This window comes from Sphaerulina musiva, assembly GCF_000320565.1.
Source record: "Sphaerulina musiva SO2202 unplaced genomic scaffold SEPMUscaffold_1, whole genome shotgun sequence".
Taxonomy (NCBI): domain Eukaryota; kingdom Fungi; phylum Ascomycota; class Dothideomycetes; order Mycosphaerellales; family Mycosphaerellaceae; genus Sphaerulina; species Sphaerulina musiva.
Window position 1 is genome coordinate 4,563,238 of NW_016017383.1, and position 23,976 is coordinate 4,587,213.

Below are 23,976 nucleotides of genomic sequence, written 5' to 3' on the forward strand. Positions count from 1 at the left end.
CGTTGACCCCCCCCCCCCCCCCAACAACGGAGCTCGTAGTCTGAGCTCATAGCCATGTTGCAGCAAGACTGAATCTTCATCAGAAGGGAGGCCTCCAGAATGCTTCAGTCAATCCAGCCCGTACCCGCATCGAGCAGACTGAACAAAGCTGACACCAATAGTTTATGCTTCATAGCACAACAGTCAAGCCGTGGATCTCTCCTCCTCCTTGATTGCATCGAACCCAGGGCGTCTGCCTTTGCCAGCTCAAGAAGGCTGCTGCACACCATGTCCTATTCCACTCTCAGCCCCAGACACATGCAGAACCCTGCCTCTTCTTGCCTCTTCCTCCACAACCTCCTCGTCATCACTGTCCACCGCTGGCTCCCATCCAGCCATCTTTCTCAGCACTCTGTTCTCTTCTTTCAAGCCAGCAATCCTCCGCTTGTATGGCATACCCTCCTCTTGTCGCGCCTTCATAGCCTCTCGTACATTCTCGCTAACTCTCTGTAAGCTTGCCTGCCAAGCTTGATGTGTCAATTGTGCTTCCACAGTCTCACTGCGACTCTGCGACAGTAGAGTAGTGTAGTGCTGATGCAGAGCGATGATATGGTTCTGCTGCTCGAAGCAGTACTGCCGTATGCGCTCCGTGGTATCGGTAAGCGTCTCTTCGTACAGTCGTTGCAGGCTGACGTGGTCGTTGTACGTGTTTCGCATGGATTCGAGCTGGAGGTTTGCGCGCGCAAGAGAGTCAGAGAGTTGGGCGATGGTGGGTTGATCGCTCTCTGGTTCCGCTGTAGCGTTAAAGATAGGTCAGTGGCAGGTATGCGGTGCGGGTGCGGGTGCGGCTGTTTGGGGCAGACGTACATGGAGGGTCGCCATTGAGCAGCGGTATCTGGCCATTCTGAGCCAGTCTGCCCTACGGAACACACTGTGAGTTTTTGCTAAACAGTTGAAAGTGAGAGGCAGCAAGTATAAGCAAGAGTGAAATGCGATGATGCTGCTGCTATGCAATTGCTGGCCCAAGGTCGCTTGCTAAAAGCCAACCGAGACATGCGCACGCTGTGGGGATATCGTACTTGTAATCGCTCAACTCTTGCAATGCCATCCTGAACCTGTGCCCAATCCTGCCGGTTCTGCTCTAGCCAACCACTCAGGCTTTCCATGTTCTGCATCAATGTCTGCATGTCGCTGTAATGACCTGCTGATGGCATGATGCCTCCATTCATGCCTGTGTACATGGCCGAATTCTGTCCGCCGACTCCATTCTGGTTGGCCATGTCGTGTGATGTCGCGTCGTTCTGTCCGCGCCGGTCTGTCCGTGTCACTCTGTTGTCACTCTGTTCCTGCCGTTCTGTCCCTTCTTCTGATCTGTATCTTCCTGCGTGCGTCGTGGTTGGTGTTCCGTTATGAGCGCGTCACAGATAGGCGACTACGAAGGAGACCAGTCGAGAGCCGCGCTTGCTGGCAATTCCTCGTCGATGTGGTAGACCGTTCGCGGAGTGCTTGGACGTCTCGGCCTTGCTTCGTCGGGTGTGTCTCCCTCAACTGTACTAGCAGCAGCTTGTTCTGTGTCTTCCTGAGAAGTGCTGGCAGTGGCAGTGGCAGTGGCAGTGGCAGTGGCGGCGGCGGCGGTGGTGGTGGTGGTGTTGCTGCTGCTGGCAGTAGCTTCCTCTGGAGGTGCAGGTTAGTTAAGTGCTAGGTGCTAGCGCCGGCATCGGCCGCCGGACCCACTTTGAAAAATAGGGGTGTGTGTTGGATAAAAGAAACATACCTGCTGTCGCTGCTGCTGCTGTTGCTGCTGCGGCCTTCTTCTGCCGCTCTTCCTCCTCCATCCAGGTCATCCGCATTGGGATGCCGCTGGCGGGCCCGGTGATGTGGATTTGACCCGCTTGCGCGGGTCTCCGAGGCAGGAAGCTCCTCCTCATCTCCTCCATCTCTGCTCGTCGGTCAAACGGTCTCTCCGCTGGGGGCGGGAAAAAAGCGGCGAGGTTGTTGGGGTGCCCTGGGAGATGATCAGTGTCTAGATGCAAGTGAAGTGCGATTATCTAGTTTACCAAAGTGCTGGGCATAGCCCCCGACGCGGGGCTCCTCGCTCGTCTCTTCTTCTCGTGGTGGTGGTGGTAGTCCTGGCTCGAAGCTGCGCGGGCGGATCAGTCTGCCATCTTCTCTAGAACGGTACATTTCACTGCCCAGGAGGGACACGCCGCCGTCAGACTCGTCGTCTTCATGTTCATCGCGCGGCTTGAATGCGCGTGGTCCAGAGACGGCATTCTTTCTTGCATGGCCTCTGAAATGGACTGGTCGGTATATCGGTGGCGCGACAGTGGCTTCTGCGGCAGTGGCTTTGGGCTCGTCGTCTTCACACGGGCTAGGTGTGTATTTGCGCGGCGGGCGCTGGAATTGGTCGGGGCCTTGCATGCCTTGGACGAAGGCAAAGTGCCGCCGCAATTTGGTTACTGGAGGGCGGAAAAATCAGCAAACAATATTCGGTTTGGGGCGATGTTGATGGAGAATGGTGAGTGGGGAGGAGAAGTGCGTTGTGAAATAGGCAGAACGTGAGGTGTGGAGCACGCGTCGCCGTTCAGTGAATGTTGATATGACGTGCTCGGCCACACAAACATCAATACATACAACTTGGCATCTCTGGCAATTCATCTGCAGTATGCCCATCGTTCGCTCGTGGAGGTGGGCTTCGCGGTAGTCCACGAGAAGAGCTGGAGCCCAATGACGATATGGAGAGTCGAGCTGGTTGCACATTCTCCCCAGAACTCGGCATCGGCCTTCCCAGGTCATCGTCCTTACAGAAAGTCGCGCTGGTCCTGGAGATCTGTCGTTGTTGCTCTTCGATCTCTGCTTGGCTCGGTCTTCGCGGTCTCTGTAGTGTCAAAACTCTGTCAATTGCTGCTTGTGCTGATTCGCCTTTTCTGGCTATTGGCGTCATCGTCAGGGACTTCTTGAGGTCTTCCAAAGTGCTTGACTTTCCTCCCTGCAGATTTGCAGACTGCGTACTGCTCGCGGACCGGCCACTACGCGTGCGCCCGATGCCTTCGACTGTAGTTCCAATGGAAGGAGTGGCCTTTGGTGTAACCCAGCCTCTCCAATTTTCATCAAGCCCAAGTCGAGCCCGATTACTCATGCTCCTCGGGCTGATTGGGCTCTCACTGCCGCCACCATAGGACGTCCGCGGTCTGCTTGAGCTACTTGCTGTCAGGGAGAAAGACGGGTCGAGTAATTGTTCAGCTACCACGTGGTCGGGGTCTCCAAGTATTGTCGATGATGAAGGCGATGTCGGCACTGCATGATCTTCTAGATGTGGTCCAGAATGGGAAAGGTTAGTTATTCCACCAAATGAGATCTTGCGGCGTTCTTTAAGTGCCTCGAGACCGCCACGATCTGGCTCGGATGCTGCCACATGCTTAGAGCGGGCACCTAGAAGCAGTTCGTGATTCCGTAAAGCGGGAAATTGAAGATCGGAAGATTGAAGAGCGGGAAACTTTTCTTTCGGTATAAGGGTTGCAGGTCCTGAAACTGAAGCCGGCAGGGGTTCATCAAACTGCGCTCCGAGGTGAGAGCTCTGCGGTGTAATGTCGATGACAGTAGAGTCAGTGTCCGAGGTTGCGTTTTGGCCAAGCTGGCTAGCGGGTGCATCTTCTGTGGTCTTGGGCGTAATCAAAAGGGTATCTCTTCGTTCCAGTCCATCCGGGGTACTCAAGCTGCTCCGCTCTGGCGTAGTATCATCGAAGTCTTGACTCTCAGCTTGCGGCACACTGGGAGACGGCGAAAGGGTTGCTGTGCGTCTCGGAAGAGACTCTTCCAGCAGTAGCTCCAATGGGTCTGGACCACTCGGTAATTGGGATGTCATGAAGACGATGGTACCCACTCCCGGGTGTCCAGGCAGATAATCTCGGCACGCCTTCGAGAGCTGCAACTTCAATTGCTGGTCATCCGACGTTCCAGCAGCCCACTATGTCATTGGTGTCGAATTCGATGCTGATGTAACAGTCGAGTCCGCAGGGATCAGCTCTGGCATGAGTTCGTCACCAATGTCGTCGAGGGCCTCACAGGTGATCTCCCAAATGGCCCGTACCAGCGAACATGGTGGCGAGGTGCTTGAAGACAATGGGCTTGAGTGGTGATCCATCCCTCTGCTGACGGTGCTTGCAGGATGATCGGATAGGCATGCTGATTGTGACAATGTACTCCGCCTCAACTCCTGGCTGGCACCTGGGAAAAGCGGCCTGGAATCAGCTGCGACTCCGTCTCGAAGGCTGTTCTTCTTGCTGTGCCTTTTTATGCGATATTTTGGACAGCTCTGGGCTCCTAAATGCACGGAGAGAGCGATATCATGTTCAGAAGGATCTCGTGATTCGTAGGTTCTGAGGCTGATTGTGGCAGCCATCGAGTTCAGTGTCTACGAGCTCAGTTCGTGCTCTGTATCGACAGTTGCACTATCCAGAATCAGCACGCACGCATGTATCGATGGGAGAACGAAGCAGTTCCCGGCAATTCGCTTCAAGTTTGCACGTACCTGGATAGAGCCGCTGGTGGTGAGATGCCTAAAGCTGCAACTATATTCCTGCTGCGTCCGTATGTGGTGAAATACCGCTGTAACGTGTCAATGCTACAGTAAAGCGGTGCTGAATCCGTGGTGTTTGCGTGGACATCGCACGCAACAGATAGCAAGAGATTATCCCCATCTTCGCTCGGGCAGTCACCTCAAATCCGCCTGCCTAAGGTACCTATGTGACGCCTTCCTCAAGCCGTGCAGACTCGCCATGACCTCCACTCACGTTCTGCTCGAACCACCCGTCCTGCGTCTACCTCCTTCAATGTTATTGTGACACCAAACAACCTTTGATGACCCAGCGCACATGCAATTGGGATACGAAACTATGAAACAGCCAATACTTTGGGCCGACGACGATCGCTTCGTTTGGTATTGCCAGACTGAAAGCTGGCGCGCGACCACCGCAGCAGGCACTCGCTAAAGCTTTCTCACTTACAACTGCGCTGGCATTACGGTGGCTCTTATCGTGAATTGGGCCGGTGAGTGCCAAACAACAGAAGTGGCAACTGATCTTGCCTTCTCACTTTCCGTCTAGAAGCACAAATCGACGCTCTACTTCCCTTGCTTCCACGTCTTCTTGGAAGATGAGCCTCACCATGATGCCCTTGTCATTCGCGATATCCTTGGCCTTCCAAGGCTCGCTGACTTCCGCTTTGTAGAATGTGGTCGTATCCGGATACTGAGCGATGACTTGTTTCTTCGCTGGCAGATCTTGCAAGCCTTTATTGCTCTCTGGGATCTGTAGTAGCTGGGCGACCGATGCTCGTTGTGGTGGCGGCGGCTCTCCCAGCGTATCCGCGTCCTGCACTTCATACCGTCGCTGCTTTCCTTCGCCGATCACAGCCGTAACACGACAGAGGATGCCCTCTCCCTCGGGGAGATTTTTGGGATTAGCACTCTTCATGTCATGCCGACAGAACACGACCTCGTTGAGCCTAAGAACAAGCCGATTCGACGGACGATTACTTGACGAGCCTTTGCTAGGGCCCGCTGCCGTGGAAGTGCCGTCAGCACTACTGGCGACAGATTCTGCGCCATCCTCGATCTTGACAGACGCCTCGCGCGTAGTAGCGATACTGCCAGATCTCGAGGTCTTCTCCTTTGCAGTAAGTCGAGGTCCAAGATTGATCCTGGGCGACGGGGCAGCAGATGTGTCGTCAATCTCTTCAGTGGTGACAGCTATGGCCGATCCTGGCTTGCCACTGACCTTCTTGGGCGCACGAGAGAGCTTCCCGCTGGCAGAACGATGTGACTGACTGGCCTGCATCTGAGCTGCATGCTCTTGAGATGCTTCTCGAAGTCCAGCAAGGATGTTGATACTGTCGAGTAAATTCGTATCGTTTGACTTGCCTTCCACAATCTGAGACACCTCTTCGCAGATTTTGACGTTCTCGCGGTAAAGTTTCTCTAATAGCTCGTCGAGCACAGGATCGCTTGGTTTATCTGCATCCAGCAAGGCGGCTTGTTGAGTTTCTGCCTTGAGAATCTCATGACCAATGTCGTTGGAACGAGCCTTTGATTGTTAGCACAACACAATAGCATGCACAGATACACTTCGCAGACGAGAAGGTGAAGGGGGATTCGAACATACCACCATCACATCGACATCCTTCGCCTTGTCCTTGATCTCCTTCCATAGACGGCGCTCCTCGTCTGCGTCTTGATTAGGATTTGCGCGCGCTCTGTTTCGGGCAGACATATCCGGTGAAGTTCTGTTACGACTTGAGCATGCTGGTGAAGTGGTGAATCAATGGTATGGATGGACGTGAAGTGGTAGTTGTCAGAAAGGCGGCAAGGTTGTTGTGACTTGGAGGTGTTATTGGCCCCTGCGAGCCTTGCGAAATTGCGGGACCTGCCGCCATAGGCCGCACGTGTCCCGTCTACCCGTATGCCCTGTATAACAAGTGACAAGTGACAAGTGACAGGTCCACTGTCCATACATACCTTACTGTCCCTTGATCTTGACCACCTCGACAACTCAACGAGCTGACCAGAGAAACCACCTGACTGCCAAGACATATCGCACGAAGCCAATATGCAAGTTCCACTACTCCGACTGCAATGCGGTGAGTGCTGGACAGCCACATGCAACGCCCGAATATTCATGGCCACAATCCTAACTGGTACCAGGCTGCAACAGCTATGAATGGGGCAAGGTTGGCAACGACTCGGCCGCTGCTCGCTATGCTGCTTCCACTCCATCGAATGACTTCTCAGTCCAGCAAGACAAGCCATATGCAGAAGTCGGTACACATCTTCGGCAGCGTCAGAGGCTGAACTGATGGTATACAGCTATGGATGGGCACACACCCTTCCAATCCGTCAAAAGACCTTTCGACTGGCCGCACGCTTCTTGATCTGGTGCAAGACAACCAAGCATTGATGTCTACGGCCATCTCCAAACGCTATGGACAGAAGTTGCCATTTCTGTTCAAAGTATTGAGCATCAATAAAGCTCTGTCGATTCAAGCCCACCCAAACAAGAAGCTGGCGGAGCAGCTGCATGCCCAGGATCCAGATCACTACCCCGACGACAACCACAAGCCTGAAATGACCATCGCCATTACACCTTTCGACGGTCTTTGTGGCTTTCGGCCATTAAGTGAAATCGCACATTTTTTGAAGAACGTGCCCACGCTTCGACAGCTCGTCGGCGAGGAGATTGCCGGCGATTTTGAGAAGACCATCGAAGGCCAGGACACCACCGATGACAGCGAAAAGACCCAGCAGAACAAGAAGGCACTCCAAGCGGCATTCTCCTCGTTGATGAACAGCTCCTCAGACGACATCCAGAAAGCCGCAACGGAACTCATCTCGCAAGCCAAATCCGAAGGCTCCAACTTTGCCGGCTCAGGAGTCTCCGCCACCTCTGGCCAAGAACTCGCCGACCTCATGATTCGCCTCAACTCCCAATTCCCCAACGACATTGGACTCTTCGTCACGTTTTTCCTCAACTACGTCAAACTGTCCGTCGGCGAAGCCATGTTCCTCAAAGCCGATGACATCCATGCCTACCTCTCCGGAGACATCATCGAATGCATGGCATCATCCGACAACGTCATCCGCGCCGGTTTCACCCCCAAATTCAAAGACGTCTCAACACTGACATCCTGTCTGACGTACTCATACGCACCCATCTCCGAACAAAAAATGGACCCCACCGATTACGCGTACGTGAAATTCAACACGACGGCCTACAGTTCCAATTCCAGCTCCATCCTCTACGACCCGCCGATTGAAGAATTCAGCGTCATAAAGACGGACATTAATGCCTCCGGAGGCAAAGCGACTTTCGATCCCGTCGAAGGTCCTTCGATTGTGATTTGCACCAAGGGCACCGGGAAAATCAGTGTGGGACCTAAGAGTGAGGAGATTCGTGAAGGGTTTGTATACTTTGTGGGCGCCACGGCCGAGTTGGTGATGGAGAGTACTGGGAGTGAACCATTGGTGACGTTTAAGGCGTTTTGTGAGTTGGATGAGAAGACGAGTAATGGGAATGGGAATCTTTAGATGAGTATGGTGGTGGTGGTGGTGGTAGTAGTATTATAGGTGCTAAGAAGAAGGGGAAGAAGAGGAAGAAGAGGAAGAAGAGGAAGAAGAGGAAGAGGAAGAAGGCGGAAGAAAAAAAACTAGGCAACGACAGATACGCGAACAACGAACAATCGAGAAAATTTCAACAAACAGAAAAATGGTTGGTTGGTTGGTTGATTGATTGTGTGGGGGAAGATGGATTGGAATAGCGGTAGGTAGGTAGTTTGATAAAGATGATTGTATTTTGTGTTTGGTTGGTTGGTAGGTATATCTCTTCTCTAAAACTAGGTAAAAAAGGAAAATAGCGAATTTTGCAATTGTTTGGAAAGTTAGGTATACACACATACAGACTCTCCAAAACAAACGAACAAAAAAAAACGCTAGGTTATGCAATTACTATAACAGTCCACGGACCTTTCGCTCATCCTTCATTCCGGAAATGCAGCAATCGCTCTCATCTCCTGCTCTCTCTTTCTCTCTTCCCCTCTCGCTCTCTCTCTCACTCTCTCCTTTCCTCTCATATCTCCCGTCTCGCGCGCTCGCTCACATTTATTAGTACAAGGGTATGGTATGGAAAAATATGCAAAAGGAAGATATGCCGCTCGAGGGTTTTGGTGGGTGGGTGCGAGCGCGCGCGCGGAAAGGTTGGGGCGGTATCCGAAGAAGCCAAAATTGGGGTCTTCCGTATTCGTCGTGTTTGGGTTTCGTGATTCTCTGGTGTCTTCTTTGGGGGAGGCTGTGCGCGTTTCGCTCGTCTATATGTCGAGCTAAACTGAGTCGCAAGCAGTCGGGGGAATTTGGGGCGTGTCGTGTTCCACCCCCACGATTAGTGGAGATAGGTCATGGAGGTGGGAGAAAGAAGAGGATTTCAGACAGCTGAGACAGCTCACTTCTGGCTAGGAAGTTTGACGTTGCTGCTGAGCCATGCAAGACCTTCAAAGATGCCTTCGCCTGTGGTTGCGCAACTGGGCTCGACTTTCCACGTGTGGTCTCTGGCTATTCGTTGCAGGTCAAGCATGTCAGAAACCTCCTTGGGCCTCATTGCTGCAAAGAATCCCACAAATCAGTAACACGCTCGACATCATCCTCCACGTGTGCATAGGTATCGTCAAACTTACCACCTGGGATATCCTGCTTATTGGCAAAGACCAGGAGCAGCGCGTCCTTCATTTCCCTATCCTGTATGATCCTCGCCAATTCGCTCCGTGCCTCTTCCATCCTGTCTCTGTCGTTTGAGTCAATCACGAAGATGAGGCCTTGCGTTCCGCTGAAATAGTGCCTCCACAATGGACGGATCTTGTCTTGGCCGCCGACGTCCCAGACGTTGAATTTGGTGTTCTTATACGTGACAGTTTCCACATTGAAGCCAACTGTAGGGATGGTCGTGACATCGGTATCGAGCTTGAGCTTGTAGAGGATTGCTGTGTGCACCGAAGTATGATTAGTCGCCATCATCGGTATTATAGTCATGCGCGCTGGAAAGTGGTGTTCACGACGCACTCGTCTTGCCTGCTGCGTCGAGCCCGAGCATCAACAGGCGCATTTCTTTTGACCCGAAGATCTGGTTCATGATCTTTGATATCTTTTGGCCCATGGCGGAGAGAGTCTGCGGCACGCCCGCAGATGCGCGTGCAAGGAGGATGTGTTATGCGAAAGAAGGAGGTCAAGAGGTGTTCGCGCGGGCGCTCGAGGGGAATCGGAGGGATGTGGTGGTCGTGGTCGTGGTCGTGGTGATGGCGGCGATGATGGTGGTGAATGGCGCGAGGGGTGGTGAATGGCGGCGTTGACAGACGAGTCAGGAAAGCCGAGCCTGGGTGATGAACGAAGTCGTGGATGTGGGTATGCGTCGTTTGAGCGAAAGCGTGTGCGAGTGGATGGGATGTCTAGGAGGATATCAGACGGTATAGCTGTGCGTGGTCGACAAGCAAGTGGTCGGTGCTTCTTCACGTCTCATACCACATGTACTACTACCTCAGGTACAGATAGGTCAGGTACACATGTAATTCTCTTGTGATTATTGCCTGTACCTGTTGTACCCCCCTCGTCCTCATCTGCCATGAGTCGGCGATAATGAGACCATGACACACGGGCCACGAGAGCCGGTAAATAAGGACCCTGCGCCCACCAACTGGAACTAGTAGCGCTGTCATTTCACTGTCGCATGGCCTATCGAAGCATAAAATGATTAAAAATCAACACAAGCCGGTGATTATGCAAGGCACCGATAGAACTAATGTAGTTCTACAGCAAAGTTATAGTAGATAGACCAGGACAGGCCAGTTACAGTAAAAAGCAAGGTTAAAGTAGGTGGTACATGTACATGTACTCTGCCAGCCGTTGAAAAGCAGGCGACACTCGCACAAGCGGCACAACACGGCGATACCTCTCCCTGAACTGCGCATTATTCCTTCGTGCCCTCCATCTGTGCATCCAATGCAATATGCCAACATCTCTCTTTCCAAGTATCCCCCTAGAGGCTAAAGGCTAGATCTGAGCGCTCAAAATCCATCATTCACACCCTCCTTTCTCTCCCTCTCCAGTCTCTTCTCGTTCATACTCCACCACCACTGGTGACTCTCATCTCTTCCCTCCGCCTTCTTCTGCTCCCCCGTCTCTTCCCACGGCTTCGGACTCAAGATATAGTGCACATTCTTGACCTCCGAATCTCTCCAAATCTGATCATGTACACCCTTCCATCTCAACGTCTTGAGCGCATTATACGTATAAGGCAACGCAACCCATCGCCCGTGGAACAGATCTCCCAATAGCGACTGATCCGCAAAATCATACTCCATAGCACTCGGGTCTCTCAAACGTTCTGAAATCAGATCATACGTCGCCATTGACGGAACTACAACCTGCAAACCGCCATTCGGCATTGCCAATCCCGCTGAAGGCTCCGGGCCAGAGGTCTGCGCTGCCTCGGGGGTGGAGTGTTGCGTCGTAAACGCGCAGTTCTCTGGAATCCAGTCTTTGGGATAATGTGGCTTTTTCAACGGATTACAGACACAAGCATGACTTGCCGCGAACACCCTCTTTCCCGTCCCTTTCATGTCTGCAGCATCGAGTGGTACATCCATCAGTTCATCCATGTTTTGCAAAACCAACATGTCACTGTCCAATTGTATCACGCGATCATATTCCGTCAAACTGAAAGGTGTGAGTTTCGACCAACAATCGTAGAAGCGAGGGTCGTTGGAGAAGTCTTTGGACGCGGAAGGGAGGAGGTATTCGACGCGTTGTTTGGGGATGCGGCGTGCATCGAGTGCGGCGTGGCCTTCCTCGGGGAAGGTATCGGTGTAGAGGGCGATGAGAGGATATTTGCTGCCTACGGATTTGAGCGCGGCATCAAGGGTGAGCAAGCCCGAGAGGTAAGCGGTGTTGGTGATGAGAGTCGTCCAGACTTTGGTGCTGGAGACGACTCGGGTGGAGGTCCGGGGAACTTTTTTGTCAATGTCGTTGGCGGCCATTGTTAATGATGTCGCACTTGAGGTTTTGGATAAATGATATAGTAGATAGCTCTCTTACATAGGCCCTTGGTGGTCACTACGATACATATATTCTCTGTGCTAGGCTGGTAGGGATGGTTATTAGACCATTTTACATCCCTCTTAGTGTGTCCACTTGGATTGTGGCCGGAAGGAAAACGTAATCGATACCGACATGGAATCGATACCGTCATTCGGGAGCCCCCCCGGATTATAGACCGACTATCTCCGACCAACTCTTTTTGCATTTTGTTGTCCATGATGTATACAAAACCCATTAGACGACTTTCGGAATCCATCACGTACATCGAAATGCTCATCAGCAGGCTGGCGAGTATCACGAACCTCCGCTCCTCATGCCTGTCGATGCCGTGAAGGATGGTTCACCACCTTCGCCTCAGCAAACGAATGGCGGCAATTGGAAGGGATTTGTAGCTGGTGTATTCTCAGGCATCACCAAGACCACTGTTGGGTAAGTGCTGGAACGATGGCGAATATCTTACCCATCTATCTGAGGTACAACCCGACTGATCCAGATCTCGTCTAGGCATCCTTTCGATACAATCAAAGTCCGTCTTCAAACCTCCAAGCATGACCAATTCAAAGGGCCTGTGGACGCCTTGATGCAAACCCTTCGAAAGGAGGGTGTAAATGGCATATACAAGGTCAGAATAATCATCTATTTGCACATTCTCTTACCGACTCAATCCATCTAATACTACAAACCAGGGCGCAACACCGCCTCTCGTCGGCTGGATGTGCATGGACAGTGTCATGCTCGGCTCTCTAACATTATACCGTCGACTCCTGAACGAAAACGTCTTCCAACCCTACTATGCACGTCAACACCGAACCAGCCATCGTCAAACTTCTTCTCCTTCATCCTCTTCCTCTTCCTCCTCCCTCGTAGAAACCAAACTCCCACCGCTCGGCCACGGCATTGCAGGCACCCTCGCCGGCTGGACCGTATCCTTCGTCGCCACGCCCGTAGAACACATCAAAGCGCGCCTCCAAGTACAATACTCAGCCTCCAAATCCCAAAGACAATACACCGGACCCATTGACTGTTTCCGCAAAATCTACACCCAACACGGCATCCGAGGAATCTACCACGGTCTCACCTCCACCCTCATCCTCCGCACCTCTTTTTTCTTCTGGTGGTCCACCTACGACATCTTCACAACCCAACTCCAACGCCGAACAGAATTGAGCGCACCCGCCATCAACTTCTGGGCAGGCGGATTGTCCGCGCAGGTTTTTTGGTTGTGTAGTTATCCCTCGGATGTGGTGAAGCAGCGAATCATGACGGATCGATTGGATTCCCAGAGGAATTTTTTCTCGTGGAGGGATGCTGCGCGGGCCGTGTATCGGGAAAGTGGATGGAAGGGGTATTGGAGGGGGTTTGTGCCGTGTTTTATGAGAGCGTTTCCGGCGAATGCGATGGCTTTGGTGGCTTTTGAGGGGGTGATGAGGATGTTGAATAAGGAGGAGAATGGTGGAAGAAGAAGAGAGGAGGATTAGCAAAATGAAGTTGTGTGTGTGTATCTGTGTGTTTGGAGTGAGTGGAGGGGAAGATGATTATTCTTCCATGGGAACCTGGAAACTAAGTGAAATGTATTCTTCATACGAATTGGTTGTAAGATAGTGATGCTCTATCGGGCGATTTCATCGCCGTAGAGTGGAAGTACGCGAAAACGCACCTCACTGCTATAGATGTTCGGGCACACTCGCCCAAAGAACCGCTCATCCAAATCTGATGATGGCTCCAATGTATACATGAAAGCGGATCTTCCCCCCTCAATCCGCTATGCTTGTCCTCTATGCTATATGCTCATGGTTCCCTGTTTCGAACGCCAGAACACCTCGCCAATATAATAGTCACATCAAACCATATCTTAAGGTGGGTACGCAACCACCCTTCACTCATTATAATGATACACAAAGTAATTCGGAAGGCCTGACGAGCTCCATTGTAGTCTGGACGCCATCTTGGCGAAACCTTCCGTTTCGATCAAGTGATAGAAGGGAAAGGGTGGAAACATGGCGCCATCTCGATGTACTTCTGCTTTGACGAGAAGTGCCGTACCGCCGACTCCGTCGAGGTTGATGACTTTGCGTGGGTCGCCGTTGGCTTCTGTAGAGCGTGGTGGTTAGTATGGCATTTCAACGCTAGATCGGGGCTCCACATACCAGCCATGTGAGCCATCAGTGCCCTGTACGTCGCCATCTCCGCATACCCTTCTAATATAATATCATCTGGCCCCATCTTTTCGCCTATTGCCTGAGCAGTCGGCGAGTCTTGCCAGCTGTTGAAGTCGTATGGTCGGACATCTTGTGCGCCCTTCTCCTTGTTGTAGTATCTCTGGAAGCAATTCGGCACTATGATAGGCTTGTCATGGGAAGCCAAATCTTGGATCAAAGTGGGCGGCGTCTCAATGATATCACTGTCCAGCCAAAGCACCCACGACGTTGTCGGACCCAGCGTGGTGAAGAGCAGACTATTCCTCGCTCTGCTCATGGCCGCGCGACGCTCCTTCTGGGCTGCCATGGCATGTCGTTCGGACTCGGATTGTGCTACCGGAGGCTCGCTGTCCTGTCTCAGGATGGTAATTGAGGCGAAGCGGTTCTTGTTCGTCGGCGCTTGCGTTTTGGATATTCTCTCCTGCAATTGCTGTGTGGCCAGATTGCCCTCTCTCCCTTTGGGAATGATGAAGCCCAACGAGATCAAGTCATGCGGGTATGACAACTTGATCAGATTATCCCAATACTCCTGATAGAAGCGCGCGAGAGGCGTCAGAATGAGAATAGACTCGCGGTTGCCCACGGGGTCGGAGGTGGCAGTCACGTTGTTCATGTGGTAGTGCACGACGGGCGGCGGTGGAGCGACTTCGTTCGGGCCCAGGCTGGCAGGTTTGCGGAAGGGCAGCGAGGGCGGCGACAGCGCGTTCGAGGCTGCATCCTTGCTCTTGAGCAGCTGGCGCGGAGCGGTGGAGATGGAGGGCATGGTGGTGTCGTCGCCGAATAGGAACCAGAGGAAGCCGATGCCCAGCATGGCGGAGAGGAGGTAGGTGATGGTTTGGTTCCGCCGTAGCGAGCGAGAGACGGCCATGATTGGATTCACCTGCGGACCAGCGCCTGCGCGTTCACATCAACGAGGGAGTGTGTACGTGTGAAGGAGGGAGGGAGGAAATGAGGCAGTGAGTGCGAGTACCTAGTTCTCTCTTAGCAGCTGGTTGCAACAAGGACAGCAAAGCGTGGAATTGTTCCCCCATTCGAAAACGCGCCGGCGCCGGCTCCACTTTCTGCCGAACGACATGCAGGGGAGGGGTAGGAAATGGAAAGCTTGGCTGTGTTTCAGACTTCAGCCTTGTCTCCAATGTCTTGTGCTTAATTCACCTCCTCGTCATCATTTTTGACTACGACTACATTATTATATATCTACTGTATCTCCGTACAGTGGTATTTCCGACCACAAATACCTCCTGCAACCACAAGATACCGCCTTTCTGCCTCCATTCATCAAGACTCGACTGGACCACCACAACACCCGATCAGATGCTCGTCAGGAACTTCATCACATGCCACACCAAAGCGAGGACCTTGCAGAGCCCCATCCCCTTCCGGTCACAATGGCTTCATCACATCCCGCGCAGATGCTTTGGCGCGTCTCAGTATCTCAAGGCCAACAACGCGCCTGGGGGTGACGGAGGCCCGAAATTACAGCCCGAACTCTCCCAGCATGGGGTTTTCATGGGCACTGTGGCTGTTCAGACGCCTCAGGACACCAACATACGGGAAGTCATCTCCAAGATCAACCCTGAGCCACGCGGAAAGCCATCTCGGCCGAACGAGGCGCCCTCACTCCTGGTGCTGCTTGTGACGCCATCATTCGCACAGCATGCGCTGGACACTGACCTTCCACTCAAAGTATTAGAGCGCTTTCAGGAGAATCCCACAATCTCTAAGCCGCTCGATGCCCTCATTGCTGTCGTGGATCGCCTACCCGTGCCACGAAATGCACCAGATGGTGTCGAGGGCATAGGGTATGCGTTCATCACAAATCCGTCGCCATCTCACGTGGATTCCCAATTGCCACTCCAGCCAAACGCAAGTAAACCCGGTTCGTTGTCATTTGACTTGTCTACAGTGTCACATCATGGTCCACGTCGTGTTATTGCTCAGATGCCCTTGGCCCAGACCATCTTCAGTACAGGGCTGCCATCCACTCTGATCTACACGCGGTATCAATTTGATCCGCTGAGCGGACATCTACGGACGCAGACTTCACAGCGCTTAGAGTCAGTGACTCTTCCCATGCCCGAAGATGTCTCAGCTGGGTCTGTACGCTTGCGAGCACCTCTGATTCCCCTTACCTTCCCCAGGCTCGTCGTCAGCTCCATGGGAAACATCGTGCGGAAGCTGTCGCCCTTGCCCCAACCCCACGAGAACAACTCTGCTGAGTCGAATTCCGGCGATGGCCAAGCGGCAAGCCCAACTGTGTTCTCTGCCTCGCAAGAGCTGGAAGCAGCCGTTTCCACGTACTTTGCGGCTAGAGGGATGTCGCCTGAGCCTGTACAAGTGTGGGCTCTAATCATGCCTGAAGATGCCGGCCAGAAATACCCATTCAGGAGCCTTCTTAACTCTGTTCTGAAGAACAATGCGAAAGCGATCCAGCAGATGATGGTAGATGATCGTACCAATCCGATGGCTTCAGGCCGCTTGCTGGGTGCGCTGTCGGTCGGGGCTAGATTATGCAAAGTTCTGTCCGGTGGAGGCGGCTGGGGCAAAAAAGCAGGCCTCCTGAGTCTAGACCCGGACTCGCAGTATAGCACTCGCGAATTGCGTGGCGACCATGGTTGGGACTTTACCTTCGAGGGTGATACTACAGAGGAAATGATGGCAGCTGGGAGGAAGCAAGCACTGGGCGAGATCGTGAAAGAAGGCGAAAGGATTGTCTTCTTTTTGCTTGGTCCAAAGAATCTCTTGAAGGATCCCGGTGCTGATGCTTCCAGCTACTTCCCTGCTTTTGTGCTGGGTGCCCTTCCTTCCAGCACCGAGAATGAGCAGTTCGATGCGGAGGCTCGGCATGAATCAGGTGAAGCGGCGGGATTGACACACTACCCTTGGCGGTTTGGAGCGCTCAGCGAAGGCGGAATGGCCTTGAATGTGTCCCAGCCCGGAGGCCCGACGACCCAGACAAAGGTAGACGCGCCGTATGCTGTGATGACCGCATACTGTTTCCGAGAAGAGAAGCCAGTCGCGGAACTCAACAAGTGACTAGCTGCTGGAAGACCGAAGAAGAGCAGGCAGAAAGGGCGCGGCCGCGCAGAGGGTGAATACTTGTACAGCTGGCGGTCTGAGCTTCCTACACCCAGAGATGAAAGCATAGAGTCATACACGAACAACAGCGATGAAATGTCACAACCAGCCAGAGCGTGCGAGACTCTGCCAACCCTCTCACCCAGACGTGCGCCTGCTGCTACGAAGATGGCGCGGAGTCGAGATGGAACACGATCGCCTCTGCCGGAGGACAAGATAGATATTGTCCGCCCATGTACTTCTGGTCCACTTCGATTGAAGAAGATTTACCGAGAAAGTATTACCAAATATGCATACGACTGGAGGCCTCAATACCCTGCAACAAGCAAGAAGCGCCCACGTTCGCGTAGTGTCAGCAGAAGCGAGACCGTGCAATCGGTCCGGTCGGACGAGGCTGTGTCCGTCGTCATGATCAGGAACGAACCCGCAGTGCGCCCCCTACGAACACACGCCGATGTAAAGGAGACAGTGCCATCCATGTCTGATGAGACGGTGTCACATATCTACGCCAAACCTATCATCCACAAAGTCATGGTCACATCGACCCTTGACTGCAAATGCCTTACTGATGAGACTGTGCAAGCTGTTCACGCTCGGCGTATCGTCCGCAGACTTATATCGAGCCGTTTCTGGAGACGCACACGTTCGACACCGAAGCGTGAAAAATTGGTCAAGAGAGTGAAAAGTACGGATCGTAAATCTGAGGAAACGTGGTCTTTACTCTGGGAGGGAGAAACATCGCCACCTGGTCCTACACAGGAATTGCGTCGTGGTGCGATTGACGAACAATATGCAGATCAACTGGCTGCCGATGCAGAAGCGTTTTTTAATCTGCCTGATTGTGATAGCGATCAGAGTAGCTGGGGTGAGAAGTGATTTTGTCTACCAAATAATGTGAGATACATGTAAAACAGCTTGCGAGCATATGCACAGGGTTGCTGTTCAGGTACAGTAGTGATAAAAATAATGAGCAACGAGAGAGGAGAGGGGAGGAGTTGTGTCGGAGGGAAAGGATCGGCAGCCTCGGCTATATTCCAGCGTTCCAACCCCCCAACCTAGGTGAACGCCAAAGTACATGTACGGAGGTAGTAGTGTTGATGACTATTTGATCATTTCAATACAGTTGCTCACAGGCGACTGCATACAACGTATTAGATGAAATTACCCCGAAAATCCGATTTTCGTTAACAAAAGACATCTGCCTATTCCACAGTGCAATTCAGCTACTCCGACCGATTCGACCACGACCCAGGACATCATCATCTACTTTACTCGATTCGACCAAAATCATGTCAAACAACAAACAAGAAGCACCCTTTGGCAATCTCGCACCTTGGTCCGAACCGGCGTGGTCTCATGGGATACCCTCACCTTACTACAATGAATCCCACAAGAAATACCGCAATGCACTTCGAGAATACATCAACACAAACATTCTTCCCGACGCATTAGATTGGGTAAGTTTATGAAGATGAACCCCCCCAAAAATGACCATAAAAACAAAGAAAGAAAAAGAAAAAGAAAAAGAAAAAAAAAACCATCCCAAGCCTAACACCCCCATCAAGGAAGAATCCGGCTCCGCCCCCCTCTCAGCCCAACTCGCCTGGGCTCGATCAGGCTTCAGTTTCTCCGACGTGCCCCTCGCCTACCGTCCACACGACGTCCCCTTTCCCGCCGGAATCCCCGTCGATCAACTCGATGCCTTTCACTTGCTGATTTCGACGGATGAGACTTCGCGGGTCGAGGGAGGCGTGACGTCGAGTTTGGGTGGTGGGACGGTGATTGGGATTCCTCCGGTGATTCATCATGGGACGGAGAGTCAGAAACGAAAATGGTTGCCGGGATTGTTTAGTTGGGAGACGAGTTTTTGTCTGGGGGTTACGGAGCCGAGGTGAGGAATTTTACACTTGACTTACTTGATTTTTGATATGATGCTGACTATGGATGGTGGGGTGTTGCTCTCAGTGGAGGATCGGATGTGGCGAATATTCAAACTACGGCGGAAAAGACGCCTGATGGGAAGTTTTATGTGGTGAATGGGTGGAAGAAGTGGATTACGGGTGCTCCGTGGGCGACGCATATGACTACTGCAGTACGCACTGGCGGTCCAGGTAAGAAAGAAAGAAAGAGTCTTTCTGACAAGAGGCATGATTTACTAATATATTATTCCCAGGCATGGGTGGAATCTCCGTCCTCGTCATCCCCACCTCCTCCCCAGGCCTCTCCATGCGCCGCATTCCCAACAGCGGCCAAAAAGCCGGTGGAGCTTCCCTCGTCGAACTCGACGACGTACACGTCCCCGTAGAGAATCTCATAGGCAGAGAAAACCAGGGCTTCAAAGTCATCATGGTGAATTTCAATCGCGAACGATACATCATGGCAGTAGGTTGCAACCGCAAAGCTCGCACCTGTCTCGCGCACGCATTCCACTACGCGCACCAACGCTCCACGTTTGGGAAAAAACTCATCGAAAATCAAATTATTGCGGCGAAATTCTCGACCATGGCGAGATATATCGAGAGTCATTGGGCTTGGCTGGAGAGTATTGCATATGCCGTGCAACAGTCTCCGATGGGTTGGCAGGATCCGCATGTGGCGGGGAGAATTGCGTTGGCGAAGGTGCAAGGAGGTAGGATTCAGGAGAGTGCGAATCGGGAGGCTCAGCAGATTTTTGGGGGTGCTGGATATCAGAAAGGGGGGCCTGGAGCGGTGGTGGAGCAGATGAGTCGTGATTTGAGGATGATGGTGGTGGGAGGGGGGAGTGAGGAAATTATCAGTGATTTGGCGGTGAGACAGGAAACGGTGTTGGCGAAGAAGAGGGGGTGGAAGTTGTAGATTGTCTGATATTTATATACTTATATACATGGATGGTACTCCACTACTTTTGACGGCCAAGGTGGTACCTGGCAGGCACTTGGCAGTGCTTGGCTTCCAGGTTGCTTGACGTCTTGACTTCTTCCCACCTCCATTCGTCCATTACTCTTTTCCCTCCACTCGTGGCACCACCGGATGTCGTGAATAGGCTGGAAAAAAACAACACCATCATTCCGGACAGCGGGATGGCGCCGGCGAGTGTACACATCTCTCAGACTTTGGGGCACGCAGTATCGAATTTCTTCCCGCAGCAATGCCAATAGCAATGCATCTGGACGTTGCCGACCTCGAGTCGAACAGATCAATGCGCGACGAGAAGGCGATAAATGTCATCGCTAGGCCCAACAATGCCCCGAGACGGTCTGCAGTGCAAGTGGCCTGGATGGCGCTCGTGAATGATGAAGACCTCGTCTCCTCGCTGTCCATTCCCGGAACTCATGATTCGGCGGCATACACGCAACCATGGCCCTTTGTCGCCACTCAGACCATGAATATTGCAGAGCAACTCCATGCTGGCATTCGCTACTTCGATCTGCGCTGTGGCGTGGTAAACAACAGCACGGAAATGGTCCACGGGCCTCGTCTGCTGGGTTTACGTTTGCAGACGGTGCTGGACACCATGTACACTTGGCTGGACTCCCATCCCACTGAGGGACTGATTGTACAGATCAAAGAAGATCGCAAGTCGGAGCAATCCACGGTCCCTTTTTGGCAGGCAATATATCAAAATATTGCAGCTAAATCGGAGCGCTGGCGAACAGCGAATACTACTCCCTCGATGGGAGAGTTGAGGGGTAAGATCCAGCTCTTGCGACGATACAGTGCTCCGAGCAGAATGGCATATGGCATTGATGTCACGCAGTGGCAGGTACGACGACACACACCATTCTGGCTGGACGTATTCCCATCAACTTCCGCTAACATGACTATTTCATTTCGTAGGATAATCCCAGCACGCCCTTCACCATATATACCTGGCACCAGGTCCAGCTCACTATCCAAGACCATTATAACTTCTCGGAGCCCATGGCCCTCCCATCGTTGCTGGCCAAAAAGGGAGGCGATGTGTCGGGACTCCTACAAAAGGCATACAACGACCCCGATCCTTGTCATTGGTATATCAATTTCACGAGTGCTTACGAATTCAACCTGTACTACCAACTCACCCCGCGCGCAATTGCCGTTGGCGCCTATTATGGATTCCGCTGGGAGCAAGGCATGAACCCACGATTGAGCAACTCGTTGCGCGTCAACCCCGGTCGTAGACGACTGGGAATTGTCGCCATGGACTTTCCTGATAACGGCAGTGACGACTTGATTCAGTTGATCATCCAATCCAATTTTGCCCCTGGCCGAATGAGCTGGCACATGATGTTGGCTCTGATCGTTGTCATCAGTCTCCTCGGGCTGTCGCTGTTTGCGGGCAGCTCGGATGGGACGAAGAGATGCATTGATTATCTCCTTGGTCCTTGATGTTCTCTTCCCGCTGTCATGTTGTCTGCACTACATTCGAAGGGAGATCAAGCCGAAAAGGCTACATATATATATATGTCATCTGCGATCTGCTTGACGAGGCGCAGCTCGGTCACCATATCTTCAGACTCAAGGCCTTTCCGTTTCTATGGAGTGCAGCCCCGTCGTCTGTGAACTCACTCCGAGACTGACTTTGCAATGCACTGTCTGTGCTCTCGCCGGAAAGCGACGTACGATGCATCAATTCCTCCTTGCACTCGAGCTCTAGGAGTCTACTCGTCACAACGCCAATCATCACGTTCTAGTCTCGAGGAAGACTCTCCAGTGGCTCCCAATCTCCATCCTGGGAAGTAGCGTACTCGACATAGGTAAATTACCACATTGAGTCCGCTGAGGAGCCTCGTCGCGACCCGATCCAACCCGCCCCTGCTGCAGTGGACGAATTGGCGTAATTTCCACAGCTGACGTGGATCCCCTGATAGCAGTCCGAACGGCCTTTCAAGGCAGCCAATATAGAACTTGGCGTATCTGCGAGTAGAGAAAGCACCAGCAGCTCCCTCACAAGACTTTTCTTGAAAGAGTCCCAACCGAGCGAAACCAGCTCGTCAAGACGGCTAGTATTACATCACAATCCCCGATTGCAGCCTTCGTTGCGACTCCTGGTGCACATGAGTCTAAATGTGATCCCCGACGTCGATGCAACGTCAGAAGAAGAGAGAGCAGCAGCAGCAGCAGCGAATCAACAAACAAACAAACATGCCAAAAGCGGAAAATTCTGATCGGTAGACCTGTACATACATCTGTATATTCATTTTTCTCATTTTTCAGGACTGAGGAAGGAGTTGTATTGTAAATACCTACCGACTCACAGAGTCTAGGTATATGATAGATAGTAGAATGAGGTTAGATCTGTTTGTTTCTCTGTTTGTGTGCTAGCTTTGTGTTCTCTCTCCCTCTCTCTCTCTCTCTCTCTCTCTTTCTTATTTTCTTCTTTTACTCTCTTTTCTTACCCTCTTTTCTTACTCTCTTCTCTTACTCTCTTTTCTTACTCTCTTCCCTGACTCTCTTCTCTTACTCTCTTTAACAAGGCGTACTTCGTTCCGCTTAATTTAGAGGTATAGTGATACTTGTCTTGCCATTGAAAAAGCAAAATCTGCATGCAATCTATCATACCCAGGTGTATGTGTGTGCGTATGTACCAGGTAACTATATAACCTTTCTTTAAGAGTGACATTCATCCACCCATCCATTCATCCCCCCATCAGTGCCATCACTCCCTCCCTCTCAAAATCACAACCTCGCCTTCCCCCTCCCCTCCTCCCCCTTCCCCCCCAACTCCAACCCGGTCAAAATCTCCAACTCCCTCACAGCCAAATCCGCCCTTCCCAACGTAACCTTAATCGTATTCATACCCAATTTCCTCGCCGTTCTCAAATTCGTCCCAATATCATCTAAAAATGTCACATCCTGCATTCTCACGCCTTTCTTGCCTTGTAATCGAATATATTCCTGCAAACGTGTGGCGGCGTATTGATAGATGCGTTCGTCGGGTTTGCGGAGTCCAATGTGTGCGGAACTGAGAAAGAGGTCGAAGATTTGGGTTTTGAGGGTACGGATTTCATTTGTTTTTGAGTCAGAGGATTTCTTCTTCTTCTTCTGGTCTTTTTGTTGATCAGGATGTTCTTCTTCTTCTTCTTCATCATCATCATTAAACTCGTGGCCCCGGGGAAAAATCACTGTATTCGACAACGCTGCCAAAACCAATTCTCCGTTACTCGCATCCGCTGCTTTTCGCAGTTTCTGCAATGCAGGCCACATGTGCGGATCCGGGGTGCGAGCGATGCGCATCATTTCTCCAAAGAGCCATTTGGCGTCGATATTGGGGACCGGTGGTGGTGGCGATACCTCTGCGTTCTGATCTACCCTTCCTCCTGGTGTAGTAGTAGTAGAAGTAGCAGTAGTAGTAGATTTCAAATAATACGCCTTCCACCGCGCCTCATGCTCCAAATCGGCTTTGAACAGACGGAAGAATTCTTCGTCGAGTGGAATCGCGCCCGTTTCGATTTGTGCCCAGGCTCCTGTGGGACCGGAGGCGGAGATGGCGTGGTTGATGTAGCCGAGGGGGATGTTGTGGGATTTTTCGTAGTCGAGGATGGCTTGGAAGGGGGAGATGACCTGAGGGTTTTCTTAGTTTTTAGATTTCTTTTTTTTGGGAGAGGGAAAACAAGAAGGGTGACGAAAACAAGGTATAGAACAGGAGACTGAGGGAGGAAGGGAGTGAGGAAGTGAGTGAGTGAAATAAGTGCCTTGCTTGGACAAATGCCTTCTTCTTTTTATTTTTCTTGCTACTGGATGAGACAAATACATGCATGTTCGGGCGAGGAGTTGGAATTTGTGGGATTTCTTACGCACGCAGACGCCGCCAATGTCAAAGAGGAGCACGCGGGGATAACCACCGGCGGCGGCGGCGGTGGTGGTGGTGGTGGCCATGGTGTGTATGTGTGTGTGGGTGGATGAGGTTGGAGGATGACTCCAAGCAACCTTAATATGAGAGAAACCTCAAGTACAGTACCGGGAGAGCTGGTGACAGAGTGGGAAGTCACTACTAGGAGGTAAAAGGAAACATTAATTGTCCATGTTGATGATATGCGAGAGGTGACGAGGTGACGAGGGCCGCGGACTACGCGTTGGACCGAGGCTCTGCTCGCCTCACGTGCTCAACACGTCCAGAACCAGTTACAG

The 23,976-nt window shown here is 52.1% G+C and overlaps 12 protein-coding genes across 12 annotated transcripts; 5 read left to right on the plus strand and 7 right to left on the minus strand.

Annotated features, from left to right (window-relative positions):
* Positions 1 to 62: 62 nt before the first annotated feature.
* Positions 63 to 6,301, minus strand: SEPMUDRAFT_146775 (uncharacterized protein). The gene is made up of 7 exons (XM_016903858.1): positions 6,141 to 6,301; positions 4,511 to 6,062; positions 2,614 to 4,430; positions 2,037 to 2,438; positions 1,754 to 1,984; positions 847 to 1,653; positions 63 to 773 (listed from the first exon to the last, which is right to left on the minus strand). Exons 3-6 carry the CDS (start codon positions 3,842 to 3,844, stop codon positions 1,412 to 1,414), a joined length of 2,106 nt encoding a protein of 701 aa, XP_016765967.1. The 5' UTR covers positions 3,845 to 4,430; positions 4,511 to 6,062; positions 6,141 to 6,301; the 3' UTR covers positions 63 to 773; positions 847 to 1,411.
* Positions 247 to 1,220, minus strand: SEPMUDRAFT_35302 (uncharacterized protein; the record flags this gene model as incomplete). Its single annotated transcript, XM_016908606.1, has 3 exons — positions 247 to 773; positions 847 to 898; positions 1,059 to 1,220. 3 exons carry the CDS (start codon positions 1,218 to 1,220, stop codon positions 247 to 249), a joined length of 741 nt encoding a protein of 246 aa, XP_016765968.1.
* On the minus strand, positions 5,070 to 6,248 carry SEPMUDRAFT_35268 (uncharacterized protein; the record flags this gene model as incomplete). The annotated part of the gene is made up of 2 exons (XM_016908602.1): positions 5,070 to 6,062; positions 6,141 to 6,248. The coding sequence occupies 2 exons, from the start codon at positions 6,246 to 6,248 to the stop codon at positions 5,070 to 5,072; spliced, it is 1,101 nt and encodes a 366-aa protein (XP_016765969.1).
* A 202-nt stretch (positions 6,302 to 6,503) lies between the features above and the next one.
* SEPMUDRAFT_58680 (mannose-6-phosphate isomerase) lies at positions 6,504 to 10,092 on the plus strand. The gene is made up of 5 exons (XM_016909471.1): positions 6,504 to 6,615; positions 6,680 to 6,792; positions 6,842 to 9,124; positions 9,199 to 9,501; positions 9,581 to 10,092. The coding sequence occupies exons 1-3, from the start codon at positions 6,585 to 6,587 to the stop codon at positions 8,057 to 8,059; spliced, it is 1,362 nt and encodes a 453-aa protein (XP_016765970.1). The 5' UTR covers positions 6,504 to 6,584; the 3' UTR covers positions 8,060 to 9,124; positions 9,199 to 9,501; positions 9,581 to 10,092.
* On the minus strand, positions 6,504 to 10,092 carry SEPMUDRAFT_58681 (ADP-ribosylation factor 6). The gene is made up of 5 exons (XM_016909472.1): positions 9,581 to 10,092; positions 9,199 to 9,501; positions 6,842 to 9,124; positions 6,680 to 6,792; positions 6,504 to 6,615 (listed from the first exon to the last, which is right to left on the minus strand). The coding sequence occupies exons 1-3, from the start codon at positions 9,672 to 9,674 to the stop codon at positions 8,967 to 8,969; spliced, it is 555 nt and encodes a 184-aa protein (XP_016765971.1). The 5' UTR covers positions 9,675 to 10,092; the 3' UTR covers positions 6,504 to 6,615; positions 6,680 to 6,792; positions 6,842 to 8,966.
* A 294-nt stretch (positions 10,093 to 10,386) lies between these two features.
* Positions 10,387 to 11,633, minus strand: SEPMUDRAFT_146777 (glycosyltransferase family 8 protein). The gene has a single exon (XM_016903859.1). It carries the CDS (start codon positions 11,548 to 11,550, stop codon positions 10,579 to 10,581), a length of 972 nt encoding a protein of 323 aa, XP_016765972.1. The 5' UTR covers positions 11,551 to 11,633; the 3' UTR covers positions 10,387 to 10,578.
* Positions 11,634 to 11,837: 204 nt separating this feature from the next.
* On the plus strand, positions 11,838 to 14,676 carry SEPMUDRAFT_130521 (mitochondrial carrier). The gene is made up of 4 exons (XM_016902360.1): positions 11,838 to 12,040; positions 12,116 to 12,233; positions 12,298 to 13,702; positions 13,759 to 14,676. Exons 1-3 carry the CDS (start codon positions 11,925 to 11,927, stop codon positions 13,087 to 13,089), a joined length of 1,026 nt encoding a protein of 341 aa, XP_016765973.1. The 5' UTR covers positions 11,838 to 11,924; the 3' UTR covers positions 13,090 to 13,702; positions 13,759 to 14,676.
* On the minus strand, positions 13,488 to 14,677 carry SEPMUDRAFT_36207 (glycosyltransferase family 62 protein; the record flags this gene model as incomplete). Its single annotated transcript, XM_016908630.1, has 2 exons — positions 13,488 to 13,702; positions 13,759 to 14,677. The coding sequence occupies 2 exons, from the start codon at positions 14,675 to 14,677 to the stop codon at positions 13,488 to 13,490; spliced, it is 1,134 nt and encodes a 377-aa protein (XP_016765974.1).
* Positions 14,678 to 15,137: 460 nt separating this feature from the next.
* SEPMUDRAFT_78559 (uncharacterized protein) lies at positions 15,138 to 18,053 on the plus strand. Its single transcript, XM_016910199.1, has one exon. The coding sequence runs from the start codon at positions 15,319 to 15,321 to the stop codon at positions 16,843 to 16,845; it is 1,527 nt and encodes a 508-aa protein (XP_016765975.1). The 5' UTR covers positions 15,138 to 15,318; the 3' UTR covers positions 16,846 to 18,053.
* Positions 18,054 to 18,176: 123 nt separating this feature from the next.
* SEPMUDRAFT_58694 (acyl-CoA dehydrogenase NM domain-like protein) lies at positions 18,177 to 19,722 on the plus strand (the record flags this gene model as incomplete). Its single annotated transcript, XM_016909473.1, has 4 exons — positions 18,177 to 18,344; positions 18,453 to 18,778; positions 18,853 to 18,998; positions 19,061 to 19,722. The coding sequence occupies 4 exons, from the start codon at positions 18,177 to 18,179 to the stop codon at positions 19,720 to 19,722; spliced, it is 1,302 nt and encodes a 433-aa protein (XP_016765976.1).
* A 421-nt stretch (positions 19,723 to 20,143) lies between these two features.
* SEPMUDRAFT_161036 (PLC-like phosphodiesterase) lies at positions 20,144 to 21,975 on the plus strand (the record flags this gene model as incomplete). The annotated part of the gene is made up of 3 exons (XM_016907920.1): positions 20,144 to 20,629; positions 20,704 to 21,134; positions 21,159 to 21,975. The coding sequence occupies 3 exons, from the start codon at positions 20,144 to 20,146 to the stop codon at positions 21,232 to 21,234; spliced, it is 993 nt and encodes a 330-aa protein (XP_016765977.1). The 3' UTR covers positions 21,235 to 21,975.
* A 549-nt stretch (positions 21,976 to 22,524) lies between these two features.
* Positions 22,525 to 23,819, minus strand: SEPMUDRAFT_153698 (HAD-like protein; the record flags this gene model as incomplete). The annotated part of the gene is made up of 2 exons (XM_016907520.1): positions 23,647 to 23,819; positions 22,525 to 23,409 (listed from the first exon to the last, which is right to left on the minus strand). Exons 1-2 carry the CDS (start codon positions 23,722 to 23,724, stop codon positions 22,525 to 22,527), a joined length of 963 nt encoding a protein of 320 aa, XP_016765978.1. The 5' UTR covers positions 23,725 to 23,819.
* Between the last annotated feature and the right edge of the window lie 157 nt (positions 23,820 to 23,976).